General features: G+C 40.6%; 1 protein-coding gene across 1 annotated transcript in view; it reads left to right on the top strand.

Annotated features, from left to right (window-relative positions):
- Window positions 1-22467, top strand: part of LOC119023193 (E3 ubiquitin-protein ligase SMURF2-like) — a 61827-nt gene that overhangs the window by 22328 nt on the left and 17032 nt on the right. The window contains exons 2-10 of the mRNA XM_037104936.1: window positions 3062-3100; window positions 6733-6841; window positions 11968-12101; window positions 15930-15995; window positions 16284-16368; window positions 16841-16924; window positions 18896-19107; window positions 20763-20847; window positions 21850-22008. Of these exons, the coding sequence (XP_036960831.1) occupies window positions 3062-3100; window positions 6733-6841; window positions 11968-12101; window positions 15930-15995; window positions 16284-16368; window positions 16841-16924; window positions 18896-19107; window positions 20763-20847; window positions 21850-22008 (973 nt within the window). The remainder of the gene's footprint in view (window positions 1-3061; window positions 3101-6732; window positions 6842-11967; window positions 12102-15929; window positions 15996-16283; window positions 16369-16840; window positions 16925-18895; window positions 19108-20762; window positions 20848-21849; window positions 22009-22467) is intronic.

Here is a 22467-nt window from a genome sequence, read left to right as displayed (position 1 = left end):
CCTGTGAATCAAAGCCTACGTCTTTGATGTGGTCAGCAGTTAAACTGAATAAAAGTGATGAAACGCAGTCGATAATTATTATCAGACTTGTAGTTGAGGCTTTCTTTTGCAGACAGAAATATAGATATTCAATTGAAACAATTGTGCGATGACCTGCCATAAAGTTGGACAAAGAAATGCGTTTGTCTGGCGTTTTAAAACCTTTTCTTGAGTTTAATATGCTCATCATGATAATGTCAATCTCCTGACAAGCCAGCCGCTGCAGTCTTTGTAGAATTAAAGCTTGAAACCAAGATTTCTGGAGGGAGCTTGTTGTCAGCCTGTTTTATATTATGTCCAAAGCTTTTACTCAATCACAACATTTTGGCCTGGCAAAGATCATATCTCAGAGGTTCCCTGTTGAGTTTTGGAGGTGTTTTCAAAGAGTTGATTGATAATGCACTATACCACTGGTCAACAAGTTGCATATAATATGCTGCAGCAGCCAGCAGAGGTAAGGAAGAAAAAGAAAACACTAAAGGGTCCCTTTTTTATATATGATTTTCAAACTACTTCATAGAATGAAGAATATATGAATACCTCAGTGCACAAAATCGGCTCACATATGTCTTTAAGGCAAGGGTTAACGCCTAAGATGATGACCCACTTAAACTGTGGCGGCTGATTTTTGTCTTTGGGTTGGAATCTCTGTCCACAAATGTTCTGCCAAGATTTTAGGCCTCTGTTTCTCCTGTTTTTCTCCTGTCTGCCGACAACATGGTGTCCGTTTTGTCCCACAGGAGGCTTTTCTGGCTGCCTCTGATTTGGCCTGTGCCCATACTGTCGGCTTTGGCAGTGTAATTTCCCCTGACAAGCTGATGGTTAGTGTTCATCCTGTTGGCCCAGTCAGTGTAATTTGGTTTGTGTTGAGATCGTCTGTTCCCATGTTGTGTTTCTGTCTGATTTGTCTTGACTGTGTCATTTTGGTCACTGTCAAGGTCTCCACATTGAATGGGTGTGATGCTAGGTTGGTTTTCCAGGCCTGTCCGTATCTTTTTCGGAAGTGGTGCTTGTTTCTCATTCGTGGCAGGTTCACATACTATGACATGATCTATTGTGTAATCCATGTTGTTTCCGTGTGGCACTGTTTTGGTGTAGGGGGTTTAATGTGCTTGAAAGATGCAGTAACACCATTAGCTTTGCAATTAATTGTCTTTATAGGATCAAAAGTTGAAATTGAGATCACACTTTTCATTAATGTAGATTAAAGTAAGCTTTTTGTCTGGTCAGTAATATGATTCTTAAATTAAGGATGTCATACACTCCTGTATGTTTAAGACTAATTAAACATTCCTAAGGATGAATAACTCTGAAAGATACTAAAGAAACTGGTTTAAATAAATGAACTCATATATCAACATATAAAACCAATCATAGTGTTTGTTACAATAACTTTTGGGAAGAAAACCCATAACAAAGCAACATATTACATAAAATAAGTACAGAGGACGTATTCACACATCTCACTGCAGATCAACTGCCTGCTGTCTGGCCAGGAGTAATTGTTGTTGTTAGCGAAACATTGCAGTGATTTGGTCTATAAACTACCTATGAAGCAACACTGGTATACTCTCTATCTACAAGAATTTTCCTCTATCTTGTCCTCATCAATAGCCACTACAGGCTTAACATTGTGTGCAGATGTTGGACAATATTTCCTTTGGCAGCTTTATCCTCCTGTTTTTTTGAAAGATTAGATCTTGTCTGAGGCTGGGTAATGTGGAGTCTTTTAGCTGATCTAATTTATTAGACCGTGGCAGAAAATAACACAAGATAAAGAAGATGACAAGCAGCAAAGGATATGATTTGTATTGTAACCTCCAGATGTTTTGTCTTCACAGCCCATTGAGCTGTCTGGGCCCTCCAGAAGCACTGCTTCTTTTGTTTAGCTTGAACATAAATCATGTAGTTAAAGATTAAATGAGAATTTTTTCCCTCAAAACCTATGGTCATTATTTAGTTGGAAAAGAGTGGGGTCACCTGAATCGGTAGGGATAATGAATTGATTTTATTACTTCCATCCTGTTGGGTTTCTCTGCCACTGCTCTATAATTACATGTTCTGTAAATGTCACAGAATTGCCTAGCCATCTCCAAACAAAGCACTGGCCTGCTTCAGTTTATGCAGGCCTTCCAACTGTCTAGGATGGAGATATTCAAGCAAGAAATAAAAAGGACAGCAGCAGACGAACCGTTAACATACACCAACTCTTACTTTCTTGGTCTCTTTTGAAAGCCATTGTATGTTGTCAGTGATGCAAAGCCCCAGTGACTTGCTTCATACAGAAAAGAGTGCTTGTCTACTCAATATTTTACACAGAGAAACTCTTAAAAATGGTCTCCTGGCCTGCAAAGGGACAGTGAGGATGGACGAACCAATATGTTGGCAAAAAAAGACAGCGGTAATTACCCAGACGAAACTGTGGAAAGTTTTACAGCTGAGACAGAAACTGATAAATAATGAAATCTATGAGTTAGCTTCTGGGGTTTGACTAAAAATATTACCAGAGACAAGTGGTTAGCGCAGTCACAAAGCTGCCTAACATTACAACTGTGTTTCCAAAATTATATGAAATTGTAGAATTCTTTTTATAGTGTGCTATATCACCAGCAGACTGAGAGATAAGAGGAAGTGAAGACTAAGGAAAGCATACAACAGCTACATAAGCAGACAGAGGGCCAGTGGTGCCCTCATATGCTGCATGACACACTGATGATGAGTAAAGGATGTAACCCACTGACCAGCACTGATGTGTGTGTTGTGGGCTTTTTTTTTTTCTTCTTTCATCTAAAGAAAGAGGTAATATCACATACTCTTGGAGGGCTTCTTGTTTTTTCTTTAACAAAAAAAGTGAAATATTTTCTTAGCATAAATAATAAATGGAATAATCACAAAATATTGAAAGCTGAATATGTGTAAGAAATTACATCCAAGTTTTTTGTGCAAACAGCCCTTGACCTTTCTTATTTGTGAACACCTAATTTCTGACCAGTCATTAACATTTCTCTGTCTTCTCTTCTAGTCCTGTGTGCAAAGAACCTGGCAAAGAAAGACTTCTTCCGTAAGTAGTGCCTATTTTTACATGTTGCTATTCCTGTCTGATTCCCTCCCTTGTGCATTAGAATGGGCTTTGTCAGCAGTGGCAGCTTGTTGGCTTTTGAAGCCATGCTGTAAATGAAGTCTCTTAGGAGCTGCCTGTCTGTTATGCACACCAGGAGACCTGGCACGCACAGAGAACCACTAACCTAACTTCTAGTATTAGGTATCAGGTCCACTGGAACAGAAGCACGAGACTTGATTAAAAGGGTTTCAATTCAACTGGGCAGAAATGATACCTTATTTAAGAATAAAACACAAACATCACTGTGTTGTCAAGAAGACAATTCATCCTCTGACTTTAGCATTTTGTCCTAATACTATATTTGGTCAGTAGTACACCTCTTTAGCTATGTTTCGACTTCTGTTAGAAATACAGGCAAATGAGAATTTAAAGAAACTGAGTACTGCTGAACCCTAATAGTTAATGTTGAACATGATGAGATTGAGCGAAGTTCACACAAACTCTCATGCATCATTCTTGGAAGAAAGTACAGTTTTGATCTCTTTCTGGCTTCCAGTATACTATTATACCACTTTTAAACCCAAACCAGTGTGTATGTGCAGGTTGTTTTAAATAAGGGTGTTCTAGTAAACACGCTTAAAATGGGTGATTAACTCCTTTCCCACCATTAGGAGAGTGTGGCTTTCTATATTATTTCCTCTAAATTGTGTGTCACATTTGTCATTACAAACATGGCGGAATAAACAGGGATCATTTGAAAGCAGCAGATCTACCTCATTTTTACCTCAATGTTAAATTTGTTTTAAAAAGACTCAGCGCTAAGGCTGAATGATGTTGGGGCTGCTTGGAACAGAGTAGAAGGGGAGTGTATTAAAAAGCCAGCAGCCTTAACTTGTGTGTCATAGCATCACGACTTGACAAGGGGTGAAAATTAACGATAAAGGTAAATGTTAACAGGTGTTGGTGGGGTTTCCTTGTCCAGGGCGAAAGGGGTATTGGTTACTATGTAGCTATAGGCTCTTTCATGGACTTCTGTTTAGGTAATCAGGACAGGAGGCCTATCCTCTGCCCCTGGCATTAATGTAAGCCGATATATATCATTAAGTTCCATTGATGAAATAGTTTTCACAAAAGAAACCCCCTAAGCAACATACATCTTTAAATTTAATGGCCATTTATGGTCACAATAAAGGCTCTTAATTGCACCACTATTGGGATGTTTACTGAGTGGGTTGGTTCTTGGTCAGCCTTGAAGTCATGGATACAGACAATAGCTGACTCATTTTTCCTAACATACACACACCGATGCATACACACAAGCACAAAAAGGGAGGTCCCATAAAAGCCCAAGGGCAACTGAACCGGTTTGACTTGTATGAAGTATCACAGCCACGAGGTATATTGTCTGACACGTGTCAAATTCACTCAATACACCCATGCACAGTCACACCAATACAGCAGATAATCACACCAAGAATTACCCTTTATTGTCTTATCACAGAGTATGGTACTGTGAAATTAGTTAGCTTATGGCTATATAGCTTTAATTTCCCAGATAGGTAATTTGGCTCACAGACAGCAGTCAATAACAGTGTAACAACAACAAAAATCTGCGAAAGGGAAAAAGACAGAGAATAAGGTGCACTTTAGCAAATTGACAAGTATTAATAGGCCAAATTAGGTTTCATTAAAAGGCCAATAGCTGATACTGACTAACGAAGGACCTTTATGGCACACATTCACATTTTCCCCAAGTTTTTGTCCTTCACTTTGAGATTACCAAACTAACAACAGATTCAATAAAAGAAGTATCAAACACCCCATCAGAGACTGGGCAATATTGTAACTTATTCGTTTCCTTAAGAAATCAATCGTTGGTGTGCTTTTTTAATAAATAATAAAGAAATAAAATAAATAAATGAATAATGTAATAAATACATAATGTAACATGGTACTGTTTAATAGAGTGTGTCTAAATCTGCACAGGATTTTTTTTAAAAGTCCCAGTTTGTACTTAGAAACTAAACCACTGTTGTTTGGTTTTATTTGAGTCCTCACACAACACCATGATGTCCTTGAGATCTTTTTTTTTCTTTTTTAAGAACTGGCTGCTAGAAGGCTGAAACTAAATGAACAGCACTATGATCAGAGGTGCTTTGAGAATCGTTGAAACAAGAGCTGTACACTCCCCTGATGGTCTCGGACAGGGTGTAACACACTGAAAACAATGACAAAGGGACTTATCCTTAGATCAGTGATTCAGATCTTCCCAAACAGGTTTCGGGTGCATCAGGGGATATACTCTGCGAATGCAGCATCAGTTATGTTGCATGTTGCTTTAGGGTTGAAAATAAAAACAAAACAAATGATTGCTGAAATTCTCTTGGCAGATAAAAATGGCACAGAGAAACGGTGAATGAACCAGTGTCTGGGTTGTGCACTGTGTCAATCAGGGTCCCGATCCATTGTCAGGGGCTCTCTGAAACCTTTGAATTTCAAAATCTGACTTGGCTATGTTGAGAGTGAAAATGTATGCATTTCTGTACTACAAAAGAAGGTTTACACTTATTGTCTGTTCCTCCATCTTCTTCATTGAAGACTGCAGATTAGTGAGCATAATCAAGGGCCTGGGTATGCTGTGCAGCTGTAGTCTCTGGCACACTCTTCACTCCCTTCCCCTCTTTCTCACCCGAATAGTCTTGGTTCAACTGGGGTACATTCCATGGCCTTCCTTCAAAATCAGCAGCTGTATAACAGTGCCTGGTGCTGAATTAGAAATTCTCAGCTGCACTGGTTTCTATAAGGCCTGTCTTATGCAGGCTGAACATGGCTGTAAAAAAAAAAAAAAAAAAAAGACCAGTATCACAAGAACGAGCAAATCTCCAGGCAGGAAGTATCAAACAGACAAAGAAAAATAACAAAACAAAAGAGCCTGCTGCTGCAGGTCTCCACAGGTGAAGTGCCCAGACTTCTACTGCTCTATATTTGTTCTACATATAGCTGCACTCAGACTCCTTCTCTCCTCTCTTTGCTGAATAGATGTCTCACACAGTGGATTCACTTAGAAGAAAGTTTTGTCAACCATTTCATTTGTTTGCTATTGTGTGATTACTAAAACAGATGGGTACAAAAAATAAAAAAGATTTTCACTTAAATAAACGCATTTTGCCTGTCTGTCTTTCAAGGTGTCAGGAGTTGATCCAGATTAGATAAGTCAAAATTGGGAAACGGCATCTGAAAGTATATTAATTAGTGAGATGACCAAAATCAGTTCAAGAGGACATCTGCAAAATGAAGCCAGTATCCTTCCTTATGATTGAATACCCTCCATGGACTTGGGGACAGATACATTTGTGGTAAACCTGAGTTTCTATTAGAGATGATGATGAAATGTAATGTTTAACAGATTACCCAATAGTCTTGTAACAGAAAGAAGGAACAAAGTGTGCAAAAATGAATCAAATGTAATGACAAAAAAACAAACTTGGTGGCAAAGGCATTTATTCTATAACACTACACATGACCAGTCTGTGACCTGTCAAGTATAAATAAAGGTAGAATGAAAGGTGACATTACTAGGTTTGCACTGTTACTAAACTTAGCCTTTTTACTTTCCTCTGTCTACCTTTCAGGGTTGCCAGATCCTTTTGCCAAAGTAGTGGTGGACGGCTCAGGACAATGCCACTCAACGGATACTGTGAGAAATACGCTTGACCCAAAGTGGAACCAACATTATGATCTGTAAGTCAACAGGAGGACTGTGATGCAGTTTGACATGTTGCTGTATGCAGTTTCTACTTCATTAAGAAACAAATGATTGTGTGTCTGTCTGTGTGTGGATTTGTCTATGAGCTCACCCACCACCTGAAATGTGAAACAGCAGAGAAACTCATTGTTTTCACAGACATGCAGAAAACTGGTTTTGCACTGTGGTATGTCTGTACGGAGCTGCTATGACAAGTGTTTAAGGAATGTAGATTGAGTTGTCTCTTTACTGTGTGCATTACACTCTGCGATACACCCCTCTATAAACCTTTTGAGCTGTTTTTTATGTGGCTACAAAACATCTTGCAGAGTGAGATTTTATACATTCCATAGCTCTAAAGACAAGAGCATATACGATTTTGGAGGGAGGAACTGATATACTGATTTGATGTCCTTCTTTCTCAAATAACAGATTCCTATTTTTTTCTTCCTATTTTGGGTATTACAAGATGGTTTGATGGAAAGAGATGAAAACTTAGATGGAAAATAGTTTTGCACTCCTTAACAGTGTCCTCTATGAACTGGAGTTGATCTTTATTCATGTTTTGCTAGCTTTCTCACTTTAGATGTGTCCTGTACACACTTAGGGTACAATTTATTTTCAATCCTTCTTTAAAATGTAACACCCCCCCCCCCACCCCTGTGTGTGATGATAATTGAGCCAATTAGCCTCAGTAGCTGTGAACTACGAAAAGATCAGGATGACCGTTACACATTACCATGGCCATGTGCTTGACTCACTGGGGTCATGTGCTGTTTATGTTTCCTGTTCTGTAGTCGGTGTCGACAGGCCGTTACAAGGAGTGATCACCCTAAACTACCCGCTGGGTTTTGTAGTGATGAGAGATGTGGGGAAATGGTAGTATACGAACAAACTGAGGGAAAAGGAAGCCTTATAGAAAGAGGAGGACATTTTCGGTAGAAGGAAAGATATTACTTTGATGATTAATCAAACGAAAATGGCAGAAATGTATCAAACATAATTTCTGGAATGTGTCTTCTATGAGTTGACTGGATGTCTTTGGGATTCAGACAAAACAAGACATTTGACAGCATCAACGGGGAATCTTTGAACTTGTGGCAGGCATTTCACACAATTCTTTTGGCATTTTATTGACCAAACAATTAATGTGTTGTTCAATAAAAACAATAGGTTGGTTAACCGATAATGAGTATTCTTGTTATGTACACATGTAATTATAATGAACCCCATTCTGGAAGAATAGCATTTGAATTATTTCAAGGCGCCAGACTATCTTTTTTCCACTAGTGGTTTGATACGAGCACAAAATGTAGTCTTAAAATGGACTAAATGGTCACAGTCTGGAGCCCTATATTTAAGTTTCCATGCACGTGGGACTGTACTTGTGCCTCAATCATTTCCCTATAACAGATACAATTCGCCTTTCTAGACACACTTTCATTTTCAAACACCTGTTTGTAATGCTTCTTGTGACCTGTTGGCATCAACCTCAGATCCCCTTCAACTTTTACATAATTCTCTACCCCCTTCATGATCCCCACCCTCTCAGAGGACTGTATTCCCGCCAGTGACCCCTGGCCTCTTCCTCTGGTTCAGGAAATGGCTCACATACCACAGAAAGCAGATGGGAGTGTTGGTTTGGCAGATTGCCAGCTCGCCACACCCCCATCTTCAGCCTCCAGCTTTAGGAGGTGGGGTCTTTTCCCACATGAGACAGATCCTGGCAGGGGCTTCAATGCCCTACAATACGACACAACACTGTAAGAAATATATAGCATTTTTTGCTTTTACAACTTTTACAGTTGATGCTTTATGATTCATATTGGTGTTATGTGCATAAATATTGACAGCATAGAAATACATAGACCCTGCCAACGTTTTGAAAACATTTTGTTAGCGTGGAAAGTTTATGAACTCCCAGTTGTATGGAGGTCTGGTTTTGGCAAGTTGCCTCCACATGCCTTGCCTCCAATTTCGAGCCTTTTTTTCGGAAAACTCTTCATATTTCTTTGGTTAGATGGTCAGCTATGCTCTCGACTATCTCTGCCTTCACTAAATTAAATGCTGTACATGTTTTACTGTGCATACCATGTCACCTCATGAGAGTTTGTGTTACCCACTAACATTCACTTGTACTACCTGAGCAAGATGGGGTCTCTCCTCAATAATCGAGATGAATATACCACTGGTACTAGCACTGCTACAGTGAGTTTTTACCTCTCTATGCCTATCTCTATTAAAAATGCATTGTAGTAGTTGTAAAGTTAGCCTCGGAGGTCTGTATGTTCATATGACGCGCACGCACGTACACACATGTATACGCACGTGTGTGCGCACACACACACACACACACACAGTACCTCCAGCAGGTTATTGGTAGTGGTTAAACCTGGGGAATATTTTTCTCTGCTTCATTCCTGTCTGCAGTGAGTTGGCACAGTCAAACCACTGGCGAGAATGCTACAGAAAGCCTAGAAACAGGTATCGTCTTGGCTGTATATTAAATAAGTGCTTTCGTCTGTCTCACTCTTGGACTAACAGCAACAGTTCATTAAGGAGTTATGCCGGACATACCTGCATTGCGCCCAGAACGTGTTGTAAGTGATGTTATTGCTTAAATATTCACAATTTTCCATTATGATGGACAGGAAAAGTCTGTGCAAGCGCGCGTCCAAAACTGGAAGAAGAGAAGTTAAATGTGGCGGTTAGTCTAGTTTAATAGTTTTGAGAGAATCATGGAGAAATGCTTTGGCATCAGCTCAATTTACATTGATGTTGACGAGCCAGAGCTGTAGAACCTCCACTCTGATTTATTTTTGTCTTTACAGATGTCAGCAACTAAAGGCTGTCCAACGTTAGTATGAAATGTATGAACAGTATGTTCCCTTGCAAAAAAAGTTTGGGAAGTCCTGCTGGTCTGGATTTAGAATGTCCTGGAAAGCTAATCTGGATTTGACCCAAGAATTTTTTTTTCTCCTCCACTGCTGTTGTCTGTGGGATTAGGAGTGCTAATCCTTATTTTTGTTGTTGCTGTAACCAACTAATGAGGTGTGTGTGTGTGTGTGTGTGTGTGTGTGTGTGTGTGTGTGTGTGTGTGTGTGTGTGCGCACGCGTGCCTGTGTGTGTCTGTATCAAAGAAAAAGAGAGATGGAGAGATTGTTTTCTAACTGTGTTGTCTCTGTGCTTGACCACCATCAATTAGAAGTTAATCATATTGGACACTGATGTTTTGTTTTTAAAGTAAATTTTAGCAGTTTGTTTGTTTTTTAAAAAACACACTAAATAGAAAAAAGAAACATGCTAAGACTAGTAGGTGAAGCCAACACATACTTCTGTTTGAAACCTTCACATACGAAAAAGGCTAATCGAATAGCTTACATGATTGTTCATTAAGAAGCAGTTGCAAATTTATTTTCATCTTGCATCATGAAATACTTTGTCTTACAAAACCAAGCCTAGAAAATTTTTAAAAGAATTAAAGATAACATGCTAGAACAGACATTTAAATGATGCTAACAGTTTGCTCTACTTTCAGCAGTTCATCCCAGCCTCATCCGTATAGACTGAATGTTGATTGCAGTGTAAATAATTACCTCAGTACCCATTCATGTCAGAGAAGACACGATTTCCTAACACTGTTTTGTATTGTGAGTGATGAAATAACAATTTGCTCTACCTGTTCTCTTATCCTCAGACACGCAGTCATTGTCTCATCCCCTATTTCAGTTCTGTTTTTCCGGTGCTTTGCACAAGACACCTCTGATTGCATCACATGGACCTGTTAATCTCACAACTGCACTGTGAGGACATTATAATGTTCTGCATTTAATCTCACGCTTTTCCCTTAACAGAGAGACATTTTGAGTTGCTCCACAGCTCACAAAGCGCACGGAACCAAACTGAAACAACACTGCAGTGCTTAGTGCATCTATTGTGCTAAGATTAGAAAAATGTTCTAATCAAGGATGAGCAGACTCAAAAATTGGTGTCATAAAAGTGAGCAACAGGACTGCTTGTTTAGAAATGCAAATCGAATGTGAAGTAAAAGCATTCAGCTGATTGTTTTATGTCCCAGTCAATTGTAAAAATCATCCAAACTGTCCCAACTAGTGAAATTCTGTTAAATTATACTGTCATATTATAGTGTGAATGAAGCCTTTTACAAATGTTTTGAACAGAAACAGTCAGTGGCTTTCAGTCTAAGTATTCACTCCTTGGCACACAAGCTTTTAAGTAACTCACTTTTACAGGAGAAGAAAATTGAAACTATTATTGCACTAAACGTTCTTTCATCTATTTGTCTTACAACAGTGTTAAATGGCTAGAATGTGATCATTATCCACATGTGCACACATCAGCATTGCCAGCTACTGCATCAGTAACCCCATTTCAAAAGTTTAAAAACCCAGACAGGTTGAAATTTGGTTTCAGTGCAACAATTTTAAGTTAAAAAACTATACATTTTGATGTGTTGAGTCGAAACCCCAATCCTTGCTCATGATACACGGCATGATATATAGCTTGGCATCAGTGCTGACTGCTGTAGGCTGTAATTACAAGTGTATGTGTGCGTGTCACTGAATGTGTGATTGTGCATTTGAATGTTGAACTGTGTGTTTACTGTGGGAGCTGTCAGACAGTGGTGGAGCACATCACGGGGACTTCCTCTGTTCTCCAACCACGACTAGACTGGCCTCAGCTGTGCTAAATCTGCGTATACACACACACACACACACACACACACACACACACACACACACACACACACACACACACGTTACTTTAAAATCAGCTAATCTGCCACATTACGCAGTTTGAAAGTCTGCGCCACAAACATGGTGTGCATTGTTCTCTTGCTGTCACAGAGAAGTAGCTGAAGAGAAACAAATTAGAACTTTCAGTTTGTCAGTTTGCAATTTTAGTCTGTTTTGGAGAATTGTGTCATGGTTTGTGATTACATTTATTTCCATTTTTCATACCTTGTGGGTTGATGAAAACCTATGCTGTTCTTGCACACAAATGTACACGATGTTTCATTAGACACTTTTATATGTCCCTATTTCCAGGATTGTAAACCTCTCCTCTTATCTGTCTTACCAAACTGTGTTCTCTCTGCTAGATACATTGGAAAGGCAGACTCAATCACCATCAGCGTATGGAACCATAAGAAGATCCACAAAAAGCAGGGTGCAGGCTTCCTGGGCTGTGTTCGCCTCCTATCCAACGCCATCAACAGGCTGAAAGACACTGGCTGTAGGTACCTGTGTGAACAAGTGTGTACAGCGACTATGTTTACATATACTCCAATATTCTACAATTTTTGTACACAAACCAACTTGCCAGCAGTTTGCAAGGCTGGAGTAGAGGTGACTGCCCAAAAGCCTACTCTCTTGGTGGGAAGGAGAATCACACCTACTTTTAAATATTACTAAAGCCCTGGATATGAAATGTTTTTTAGATTTTGTAAATATTACAATGCTGACCTTTTCAAAGGGAGTGACTGAAGGAATCAGAGTTGCTGTAAAAACAAATCTTTTTGGGTTAGGGTGCAAAATTGCACATGTGGCTCCAGCTGTTCCACCTTTCCATATTTAGATGTGGTTGTGGCACATTAATCATGCATGGCTGCATGCAAACAGGATTATAGTGGAAACTTCTTGTACCCATGTCGCTTTGCAGGTATATTTTCTTTTCTGGAATAGGGATAAAAGAAACGTTGTGCACGCTAACGTTACCAGTGTCTTTGGATGCTCACCGAAAACTGGTCACTTAGGACTTGTCTCTTCATGCTCCCTCTTCATGCTCAATATGGCCTTAACCCCATATGTTAGTGAAGGGTGCTTTGCAAGAAATATACAATAAACAAATTAATGTCTAAACATAAGTTGAGTCATGTTGACCTCTAGTCACACACCTTGAATGCAGCAAAAATAGTCAGGCACATTTGTGCACCAGACCTTATGTCTCCAACAACAGACACAGTGTTCATGTCAGGATAACTTTGCTGTGCCTCTTTTGTTATCTGGCTACAGCAGGTCTGATAGCCGGCTAAGCTGCTGCGACTTGTGAAGCTTTTTTTTACAGTGCTGCTCTAACATCAGCTTGCAGCCTGCATGCTGCTTCTGTGCCAGCCATTCACTGCCATAAGATTTATGGACAGGCAACTCCTTTAGGCCACACATAACAGAAATATTGCCTGCTGTAGACATCTGGCACCTGGAACTAAATCAACTGCCACAATTCATTTTACAACAATGCTACTTTCTGTCAAGGAAACAAGTGTGAAAGGACTTTCACTCTTAGAAGCACAAGCCTGCTGATACAGATACTGTCACTGTGGCACAAGATCAAGAAAGAGGAAGCAAGACGCTGCTTTGGGATAGTAGTTTGGTAATCCTCCAGTGAACTGTAATTGGACCCCAGGCTAATATGGATATACAGGATGGTTAGGAAAAGTGATGATTTTGTATGGACACAAACATTCTCAGACGGTTGTCTGCATACCTTCAGCATGCTGCCCCTTGTGTTGTGCCCTTTAATTTCCAAATGATTTAGACTCTTACTGCAGTTAGCCCTGTCAGTATCAGTCACATCATACTCACACATAGACGTTTAGCTGTAGTACATGCTGTAAAATTAACATTCCTGCAACTTATTGTCGTGCTCTCCTTCAGTCCACCTTCCTAACCCCCCCCCCCCTTTTGTTTGAATGGCTTTTCTTTTCTTTGTGTCTATCCATTCTGCACAGTCACAACCCACAACTACTTTCAGAGTTGTTTGGCTGAATATAATTGGAGTTTGTTGAATGTATTTTTAACCAAACTGTCTAGTTGGACACTGCCATGAATGCAACTGGACTCGGATCTGACAGCCGTTAGTGCGACTCTCAACGGTCAAGCTAAATAATTCCCACAAGAGCTCAGAATGTGTTCGAGCAACCTTTATGTTTGCTGCTGACTGGCACTCTTGGCTCATAAACCTAATCACCCCATAATCCACCAAAAACCACATCAGCTTCAGTAATGCCACTAAAGGGACCTCCAAGCCCATGAAAGCCATACTTTAACCCTTCTGACTGCTGAAGGACCTGCCCTTTGATTTACCCACAACTTCCAGAAACACAGTATAGGCTCCAGTTAGGCTCCAAACCAGCCACTTACTGTATAGCCAACATGGCAGAAATTATACTTATCGCAGCCGCAGGAAGTGGACCAGGAGACATGATCTATGACAAGACACCGCTGCCTACTTTATCCCTTTGTCCCTGTCCTGTGTGCTTCAGACACATGAATGCTGCCCAGCCTGTGGTCTGACCAAGATGTGCGCCTGAAACACACACACACACACACACACAGAGACACAGAGAGACACAGAGAGAGACACAGAGAGACACAGACAAACATAAAAGTACAAACTCATACGAAAAAAGCTTTTACTGGAATTGCCTTGATTCCTAGAAGTCATATTCATGCACAGAGCTCACTTTGTCATCCAAAGCAAACACAAACTCACACAAAACTCTTTCACTCCTGCATTTACACACACTCATACACACTCTCTGAAACCAAAAGGGGATCAGGCATGATTTTGTAGTTTAGTAGAAGTCTGTCTGGCTCAACACTTAACTCAACTTCCTGTAGCATCGCAGAAACAAACCTCTGAGTTCCCTGCCTCACTTTTGAACCCACAAACTTACCAACACACACACTACCAGTCTTTCAAAATGACTTCACTGACTGCACATTTGAGTCTGACGCGCTTGGGACCCTGTTGCTTGTTTGTGTGGGGTTTTTATAGTGTCGTAACAGCTGATAATATTTACTGATTGTGATACTGCTCAGATAGTTTTTACATACAGACACACATACATGCAGAGAAATATGTGCAGTAGCTAAATTAAACGAGACTTAGACACACATTTACATTTAGTTAGTTTACTGTAACACACACTTTTAGTCGCTCTGAGTTATTGAATGTTGCAGTGAGGGCTTGTGGTTAAAGGTCTGTCTCCCTCTTCTCTTATTTAAGAGAAAAATCTGCTTACTATTCCAACCATGTAAGGCTCAGACCATCGCTGTTTAGTCTAGACACGTATCCGGAACACACACACACACGCACACACGCACACACACACACACACACACACACACTGGAAACCAGCTATAGGCTTAGATAATTTTACTTTACATAGATGTGCTTTGTTTATACATACAGACTAGTTTATGTGCATGCAATATCATACAAGCAAACCAAAGACATGATGATTTTTACTCAAGTAATACAAAGCCCCTGCAGACACACACGGACACAAGTTGCACTGTTAATGGGCATTAATTTATATCGCTTCGGCTGGTCAGCTAGACTGGTCATGTGCAAGTAGGATTTTGTGTGTGTGTGAGTGTGAGTGTGAGAGGGAGCGTCGGCTGAATGTATCTGTGTCTGGATCTTGTTCCGAGTCTTCCTGGGTTGTGTTTCTGTGCTGTCTGTGTCTGGCAGTGCTATCCTGTGCTGGACAGACAATGAGTTCTTACTTATCCAGAAACAACAAGACTGCTGCTAACACATCCTGCGTCCAAAATTTGTGATATTTTGTGTCTCCAAATCTTAATCTTTTTACACAGAGTGGGTGAAGCTGCAATGGTGTTTTTTTTTTTTCTGCGGTGTAGGCTGTTTTAACATATTAAAACAACATATTTTAACAGTTTAAAGGCACACTTGCTTGTTGACTTTTTTATGTTACTGTTTACTTCAGTGTATCCTTTTTGAATCATGCATAAGAAGAAAATTGGGGGCCTGTGTTTTCCTGGATTGTATAGATATAATTGATATTGTGGATTACCTGCTGGCAGTTGTCGCGGTGGAGACTCTCTCAAAACAGCCTTCCTGGATGGTGTTTCGTGTCTCACTGAGGCAACACGCCCACACCCAGCAGCCCTCTGCAGCTATGTTTTGGGTCTAAATGCCCAGTTACTCAGCGTGAAATACAACAAGTTGCAGATCAGCTTAGCACCTGGGTGTGTTCATGGTTGTAAATTGAGGCAGATGCTGATTCAGTGTGTCTGGTTTGTTTCTTCCTTGCAGATCAGAGACTGGATCTGAATAAGCTGGGCCCCAATGACAACGATACTGTGAGAGGACAAATAGTCGGTAAGAAGCACAAACACACACACATACAATTGCAGCTGCATACTGTGCATCGGAATAGAAAACGTTACCTTTTTAGGGACAGGGCAAGTTAAGAAGATTATGTCTATTTACAATCTTATGTAAGTCTCTGTGTCTTAGCATATTCTTGATGCTGTAATCTACATCCCATGTGCCATTGATCTGTAGAAAAGGTGACCACATTACGCAAAGTGATGAATGAACTACATCATTATTTGAGCTGCTGTAGGAAACTGTCATTAATCTACTTCCACTTTGTTAACTGTGTAGTGAGTCTTCAGTCCAGAGATCGCATTGGGACAGGAGGGCCGGTGGTGGACTGCAGTCGCCTGTTTGACAATGATTTACCTGATGGGTCAGTATTATTGCATGTTTTCCCCATGTTTCCAAACAGGGTTTTGCTTTTGCCCCAGCATCTCCCTTTTTTCTGAAATTGTTTTGATTGAACTCCAGTTTGGAGATGCGTATTGGGGAAGGAGCACAGTTTCTCTCTGATTTTGTGTGTATTTGAAAACCAAAGTATATTAACATCTGTAAGCAGAAGTTGCAGATATTACCATCATCCCTGTGAGACTTTTGTCTTGTTTGTCTGCATTAGATTTTATAGTCTTTCATTCATTCTTTGTTTTTCCTATACAATCTTTAACATGTTTAAAAAAAAAAAAATACATTGAGAAGGTTAAGCTGTTTTTCTGTTGGTGAAAGATACAGTGTTGTGCTGTGATTGTGCTGTTAGATGAGCATGTTCATAGGTGTCAAAAGTAGACAATGTCCAGTATGTGTGATGCTGTTTTCTCACTTGTTTGTCTTAATCTGTCATGAAACAGTTGGGAGGAGAGGAGGACAGCCTCTGGAAGGATACAGTACCTGAACCACATCACACGTACCACGCAATGGGAGAGACCTACCAGGTACATTTGCACACATACTGCACACATCCTCAACTTGATCTGTGAATAATATACCATGTTAAAATTGGAGCTATCCAGTAGTACAAGTCACATTATTCTTAATACTACTACTTCCTACTAGGGCCGGTTTAAAAACATAGGTTTTTCAATTCAAATTGATCTTCATATGAATTGTCCAATATTGATTTAAAAAACCTGTTATTGATCTTTAAATATATACCTTTTCTAATGGATATGGGTCAACAATGAACACCCACCAAGCTCAGACAGGTGCTCAAAAAACTGTACTGTACTACAGTAGCCATGAAAGTGGTTTAAAGCAGGAACATTTCTGCTTCATTTGTTCTGTTGTTATGTTGTTCTCGATCGTTAATAACGCAATTTTAATAGTTAGGTGCTAAAATAAAATAAAAAAATCCTATTATTTTATCCATGGGCAACATTTTACTGCATATATTCAAAACCTTTTAATTTATTATTGTAAACATTAATATTTTTGATAACTGGGTCTGAGGGGTTACTTGTGCAGTTCACAGCGTTAGTTCTCTCACAACTCAGTATCCCTAGTCGAATCTATATTGAATAAAATCTTGTCAAATCAGAATTGAATTGAAACTAATCGAATTGGAACCCAATACCCTTTTCACAGTAAAACAAAAAACAATTGCAACACAACAATAGCAGTCTATCGGTAATGAGTGAATTTCTGTCAATTTCCTTAGCCTCCCAGCCTCTGCAAGACACACACACACACACACACACACACACACACACACACACACACACACACACACACACACACACACCCAAATAAACTAGCCAGCCAGTCGGGCAGCCAGGTTTTACTTGGCTCCTGTTCCTGCTGCAGGAACAACTGTCGCCTTCCTACTTGGCCCATATCAGTAGAGTCGTTAGGAGAGTAAGCAAACAAATAGCACCCCCACCCCGCTTCCTCACCCACTCTGACTACACATTGTTGGTAGCCTCCAGGCAGCAGAATTGAACACGGGAGGACAGACAGGAAATGGTGAAAAAAAGGTTAAGTGGTGGGGCATTGTGGGAGGTGGAAATGGGGAAGCTGAGAAGGAAGATGAGCAGTTTAGTACTATGTAGGAAAAAATGATAAAGTATAAAATGAGAGAGGAAGACAGAACATTAGAAAATCCTGTCTTAAATTTGCAACAGCAGGTCAGCTTATTTCTAGTCTGTAACAGTACATAGTGTTCATGTAAAAATGTATGTCAGCCCCATTTTTTTCTCAAGCAGACTGTAGTTATTAATACTATGCAATATTTCACTGCCCCGTGTCACTGCTCATTACTGTTCACACATGTAATGTGGTCCACAAGCTGATTGTGAGAGGATATATTGTAGGTGTATATGGAGGAAAATGGCTCAGAGAGTGAAAAGAGGACTGAGAAAATGTGGAAGAAGGACGAGGGGACCACCTTGCAAAAAACACACAGACTACAACATGTTTTCTGTCACACCTCTTTACGCTCTGCAGCGCCGGCTTGCTGTGTGAATTACACAGTGATTTGTCTTTAGCAGTTTGCGGCAATGCGCGTCTCTGTGAAAAGGGGTAGCAACTTTGAACATCCGGACTGTGGACACACCTGTGACATGACCCATTGTACCCATAACACACTAACTCACTTCTTCGCTTAATACACACCAGGTGTCCTGCAAGTAGAGGAAAACATGGTGTACGGTTGCATATATTCACTAAAACCCAAAGTGGGACACTTATCAGAGACTCCTTCACCAAACTTTCTTTTCATTCTTAAGAGTTAAACGAATGGCAAACACTTAATTCATCTAGTTCAAAGCAAGTTGGTGTTGTTAAGCCTAAGTGCTCTTCATAACATGTTAGTTATTTCTGATTTCTTATAAAACAATGTTTATATGTATTAAATTAAAAAGAATACTTGAAAATGGTCACAAACATGTGCACGCTCTGCTCTTACCCAGGCCGGCGTCGGAGTATTCCAGCCCATCAGGGCGTCCGCTGAGCTGTGTGGTGGACGAGAACACGCCAGTGATGACGCCTGTAAATGGGGCTGAGGCCAGCGGCCCACCGGGCGAACAGCGGATCCAGGAGAGACGCGTTCGATCACAGCGGCATCGTAATTACATGAGCCGAACACACCTGCATACACCACCGGACCTGCCTGAGGGTTATGGTGAGAGACGGCAGCACTGCAGACACACACACCATACACTCCCTTTTAGCACATTGTTTTAGCTCATTGTTTAAAAAAACAGTTACTTTTTTACCTTGTCTGGTTATGTTCACGTGATGAAAAAGGTGATCATATGTTTTGTGTTTGCTGGCTGATGGTCCTGAACTTTTAAGTAATATGTGCTATATGTTCTTCACTAAAACTTAAACCCTGAGGCAGCGATATGTGATGAGAACAAAGTTTAAATGCCCTTAATGTCATATTTTCTTCTTCTCTCTCTTTATGTATGCTCCCTGCTCTGTCCTCAGGCTCTTACTCACACTTTCTCTTCCAACCCTTCATCCTGCTCCCCTCTCCCTCCTTCCCACAGCACCGCAGCTTGACAACCCCAATCAACACTGTCTGTGTGCTAATCCTCCTCTCCTCTCTCCCCTCTCCTCTCCTCACCTCCCCTCGTTTGCAAACACTTCCCAGTGTTGGAATGTTTTGGCTTTGCAGGCTCGCATTCCCATACTGAATACAAGGACTAAAAGCAGAGTATTCATAGCTCAGTGTTAAGCTTAGAGAAGGCACATTAGGCTATTGGCCTTTTTGTTTTTAAGTCTGTAAATCTTAAGCTAGCCTTACTTGAAGCATGCAAACACAGTGGGAGAATAATGCAAAAGCTGCACAAGTACATTTTCCAACATCGGAACGTGTACTTTTCACAGTCAGCCACAGTGCACCCCACAATACCCACAGAGTCTGTAAAATAAATTATTATTTTAAGTGTGGCGCTGTATGCCAGCAGTTTAGAATGGCATTGTTGGACTTGTGCCCCCTTTGAAATGTCCTGCTGTGTCCGCTGAGGCTGGCCAAGGTTGGACAAAGTGAGTCACTGATGCCCAACAGCGAGCAAGCTTTCTTCCTCAGCTGAACCCTCTGAACCGGTGGCTGGGTGTGGCGAGAGAGCGTGAGAGAGAATGAAAGAGAGAAGGAGTGTATGAGGGGGGAAAAAGAGAAAGAGAGGTGGGTAGGAAATGAGTTGTGCCAGTAGGAAGTTAAGAGGGGGGGTTAGTGATGGATTAGCGGGTGAATATACACACATGAACACCACACCCGTGCAGCACACACACTTTGTGCCAACATTCACACACTCTCTCTCCATTCACGAACCATTCTTTCTTTTTGGTGTCCTCTGTTCACTTATTTGTTTACAGTATATTATATAAGTGGGTTTGGAATGAGTGACAGCATTTTCCTTTCCATTTCCTTTGGTTTTGGAGATTGATAGGAAGGGACGACTTTCAGAGCACACACAAGCCTTTAAGAGAAAACAAGGCAAACTAGGAAGCATCAAGGAACTCTGTGCAAGGAAAAACACTCATGGAAGGCTTTGATAAATTTCCCTCACATTTTTATTTTCCCCCGTCGTCTTGGGATAGGCCTACTGGAGACCGGAGAGGAACTAATTGATTACATTGGCGCACACCTCAAGAAACTCTTGTCCCTGCAGTTTGCCTGTCACATCAATTATAAACAGACTTCCCTTTCTTCAAAACACACAAACTCACTCTCCATGCTTGTACCCACCAGTACGAGACTACTGAACACGTCCAAGCTTGTTTCAGTGCTGTTTTTGACATATTCACTCCAACATTTTTTCTCTGTTTTAGAGCAAAGAACGACTCAGCAGGGTCAGGTGTACTTCCTCCACACACAGACTGGAGTCAGCACCTGGCATGACCCCCGCGTGCCCAGGTAAATCTTTGTGCCTATGTTTGTATTACATCCTTATTGTCCAGATTCATGTCTATTTTTAAGACAATTTAAATGGTTTGTTTGATTAACAGTCCCCTCATCAACACATTGACTTACACAAATGATGAATGCACTGCAGTGCTGAGAGCCTGTACTTTGTCTAATATAAAACCTGACATATATTCCCAAAACTGACATGATCAAATGGTACTTGACTTAATTTCTCACTCAATTGCTCAGGGTTGTGTTCAAAAACAATCTCAATAGTCAAATTTCAGGCTCAAGCCGGGGTCAGCCAAACTAATGACCCCCGAGTTCGATGTGGAGTTGGAAGAACATTTTTGGACAGATGTTCAGCTAGACACACCACAGGCCAGTGGTTCTGCGTTCAATCAGACCGTTTCACCATCTCTCAATAGCTCACTTTTTAATTCACCAGAGATCGCAGGCAGTGCGATTGCGTTACAGTTTTGGCTGTGTCGTGGTGTAGCTGCTGCTCAGTGATGAAGCACATCCAGCTCACAGCAGCAACCTCTGGCTTTGGTCACTTTGGACAGAGTTCCTAAATGACCCATTATATTGTGATGAGGCATGTGCTTTGTCCCTGAGTGGTGTGTCCTCACATCACACAAGGACAAATTACTCTCACACACACACACACACACACACGCATACACACATACACACACATTGACACATGCACAAGTCCTGCTTAGGCTACAGCGTTGGCCCAGATCGGGTAAAAAATATTAGAGGAAGTGGCTCGTCAGAAGCATTTAAAAATAAGTATACTTAAATACATACCTGACAATCTAGGTTGTATATTTGGCAATCATATGCTACTGTTATGATCAGTAGTATAATCAATGTTCACTATATTTAAGTGCATCTTGCAATTTTTAACACACTGTAGTAAAACAATGCTGTATGTATGTAGTTTAATTTAGAATTCTATATAATTGTGGTATCGTTGTTGCTGATGGTTTCTTTCTCATTGTTCAGAGACCTCAGCAATGTGAACTGTGAGGAGCTGGGCCCACTGCCACCCGGCTGGGAGATCAGAAACACAGCCACAGGCAGAGTCTACTTCGTCGACCACAACAACCGAACAACACAGTTCACCGACCCACGACTATCTGCTAACCTGCATCTAGTTCTCAAGTAAGTGTATCAGTCTTTGATGCATTCGAGCAGCAGCCAACTGTATTTGACTTTACCTATGAAAAATACAATATGTAAATAAAGAAATGAACATCAAGTGTGTTGATGTACACATTATGCTCATGTGATACATCTTTCCCACTTTAAAGCTTCAAAACAATGTACAGTGTGAAAATATAGCAATTATATTTTGTCTCTACTCAGTGCTGACACATAACTTTACTGTCAGACTCTCCACTCTGAGGACTGTCAGAAGGATTGTTAGCAGCTTAGTGTTTTTAAAAGTAGCGTCACACTCAGACTACCCGTGCTGAAAATGGACATGGTGCCTCCTGTCTGGGGATGCTGGAAATGCTGGAAAACAGTTTGGGAATCTGTGATAGACAGCACAGTCATGAATCCTCCAGCAATGAGTATGTCTGCTGTAAGATGATCACTGACTTGGCTTCATTCATCTCA

This window comes from Acanthopagrus latus, chromosome 1 (genome assembly GCF_904848185.1).
Source record: "Acanthopagrus latus isolate v.2019 chromosome 1, fAcaLat1.1, whole genome shotgun sequence".
NCBI lineage: Eukaryota > Metazoa > Chordata > Actinopteri > Spariformes > Sparidae > Acanthopagrus > Acanthopagrus latus.
This window is presented reverse-complemented; position numbering and strand designations above follow the sequence as displayed.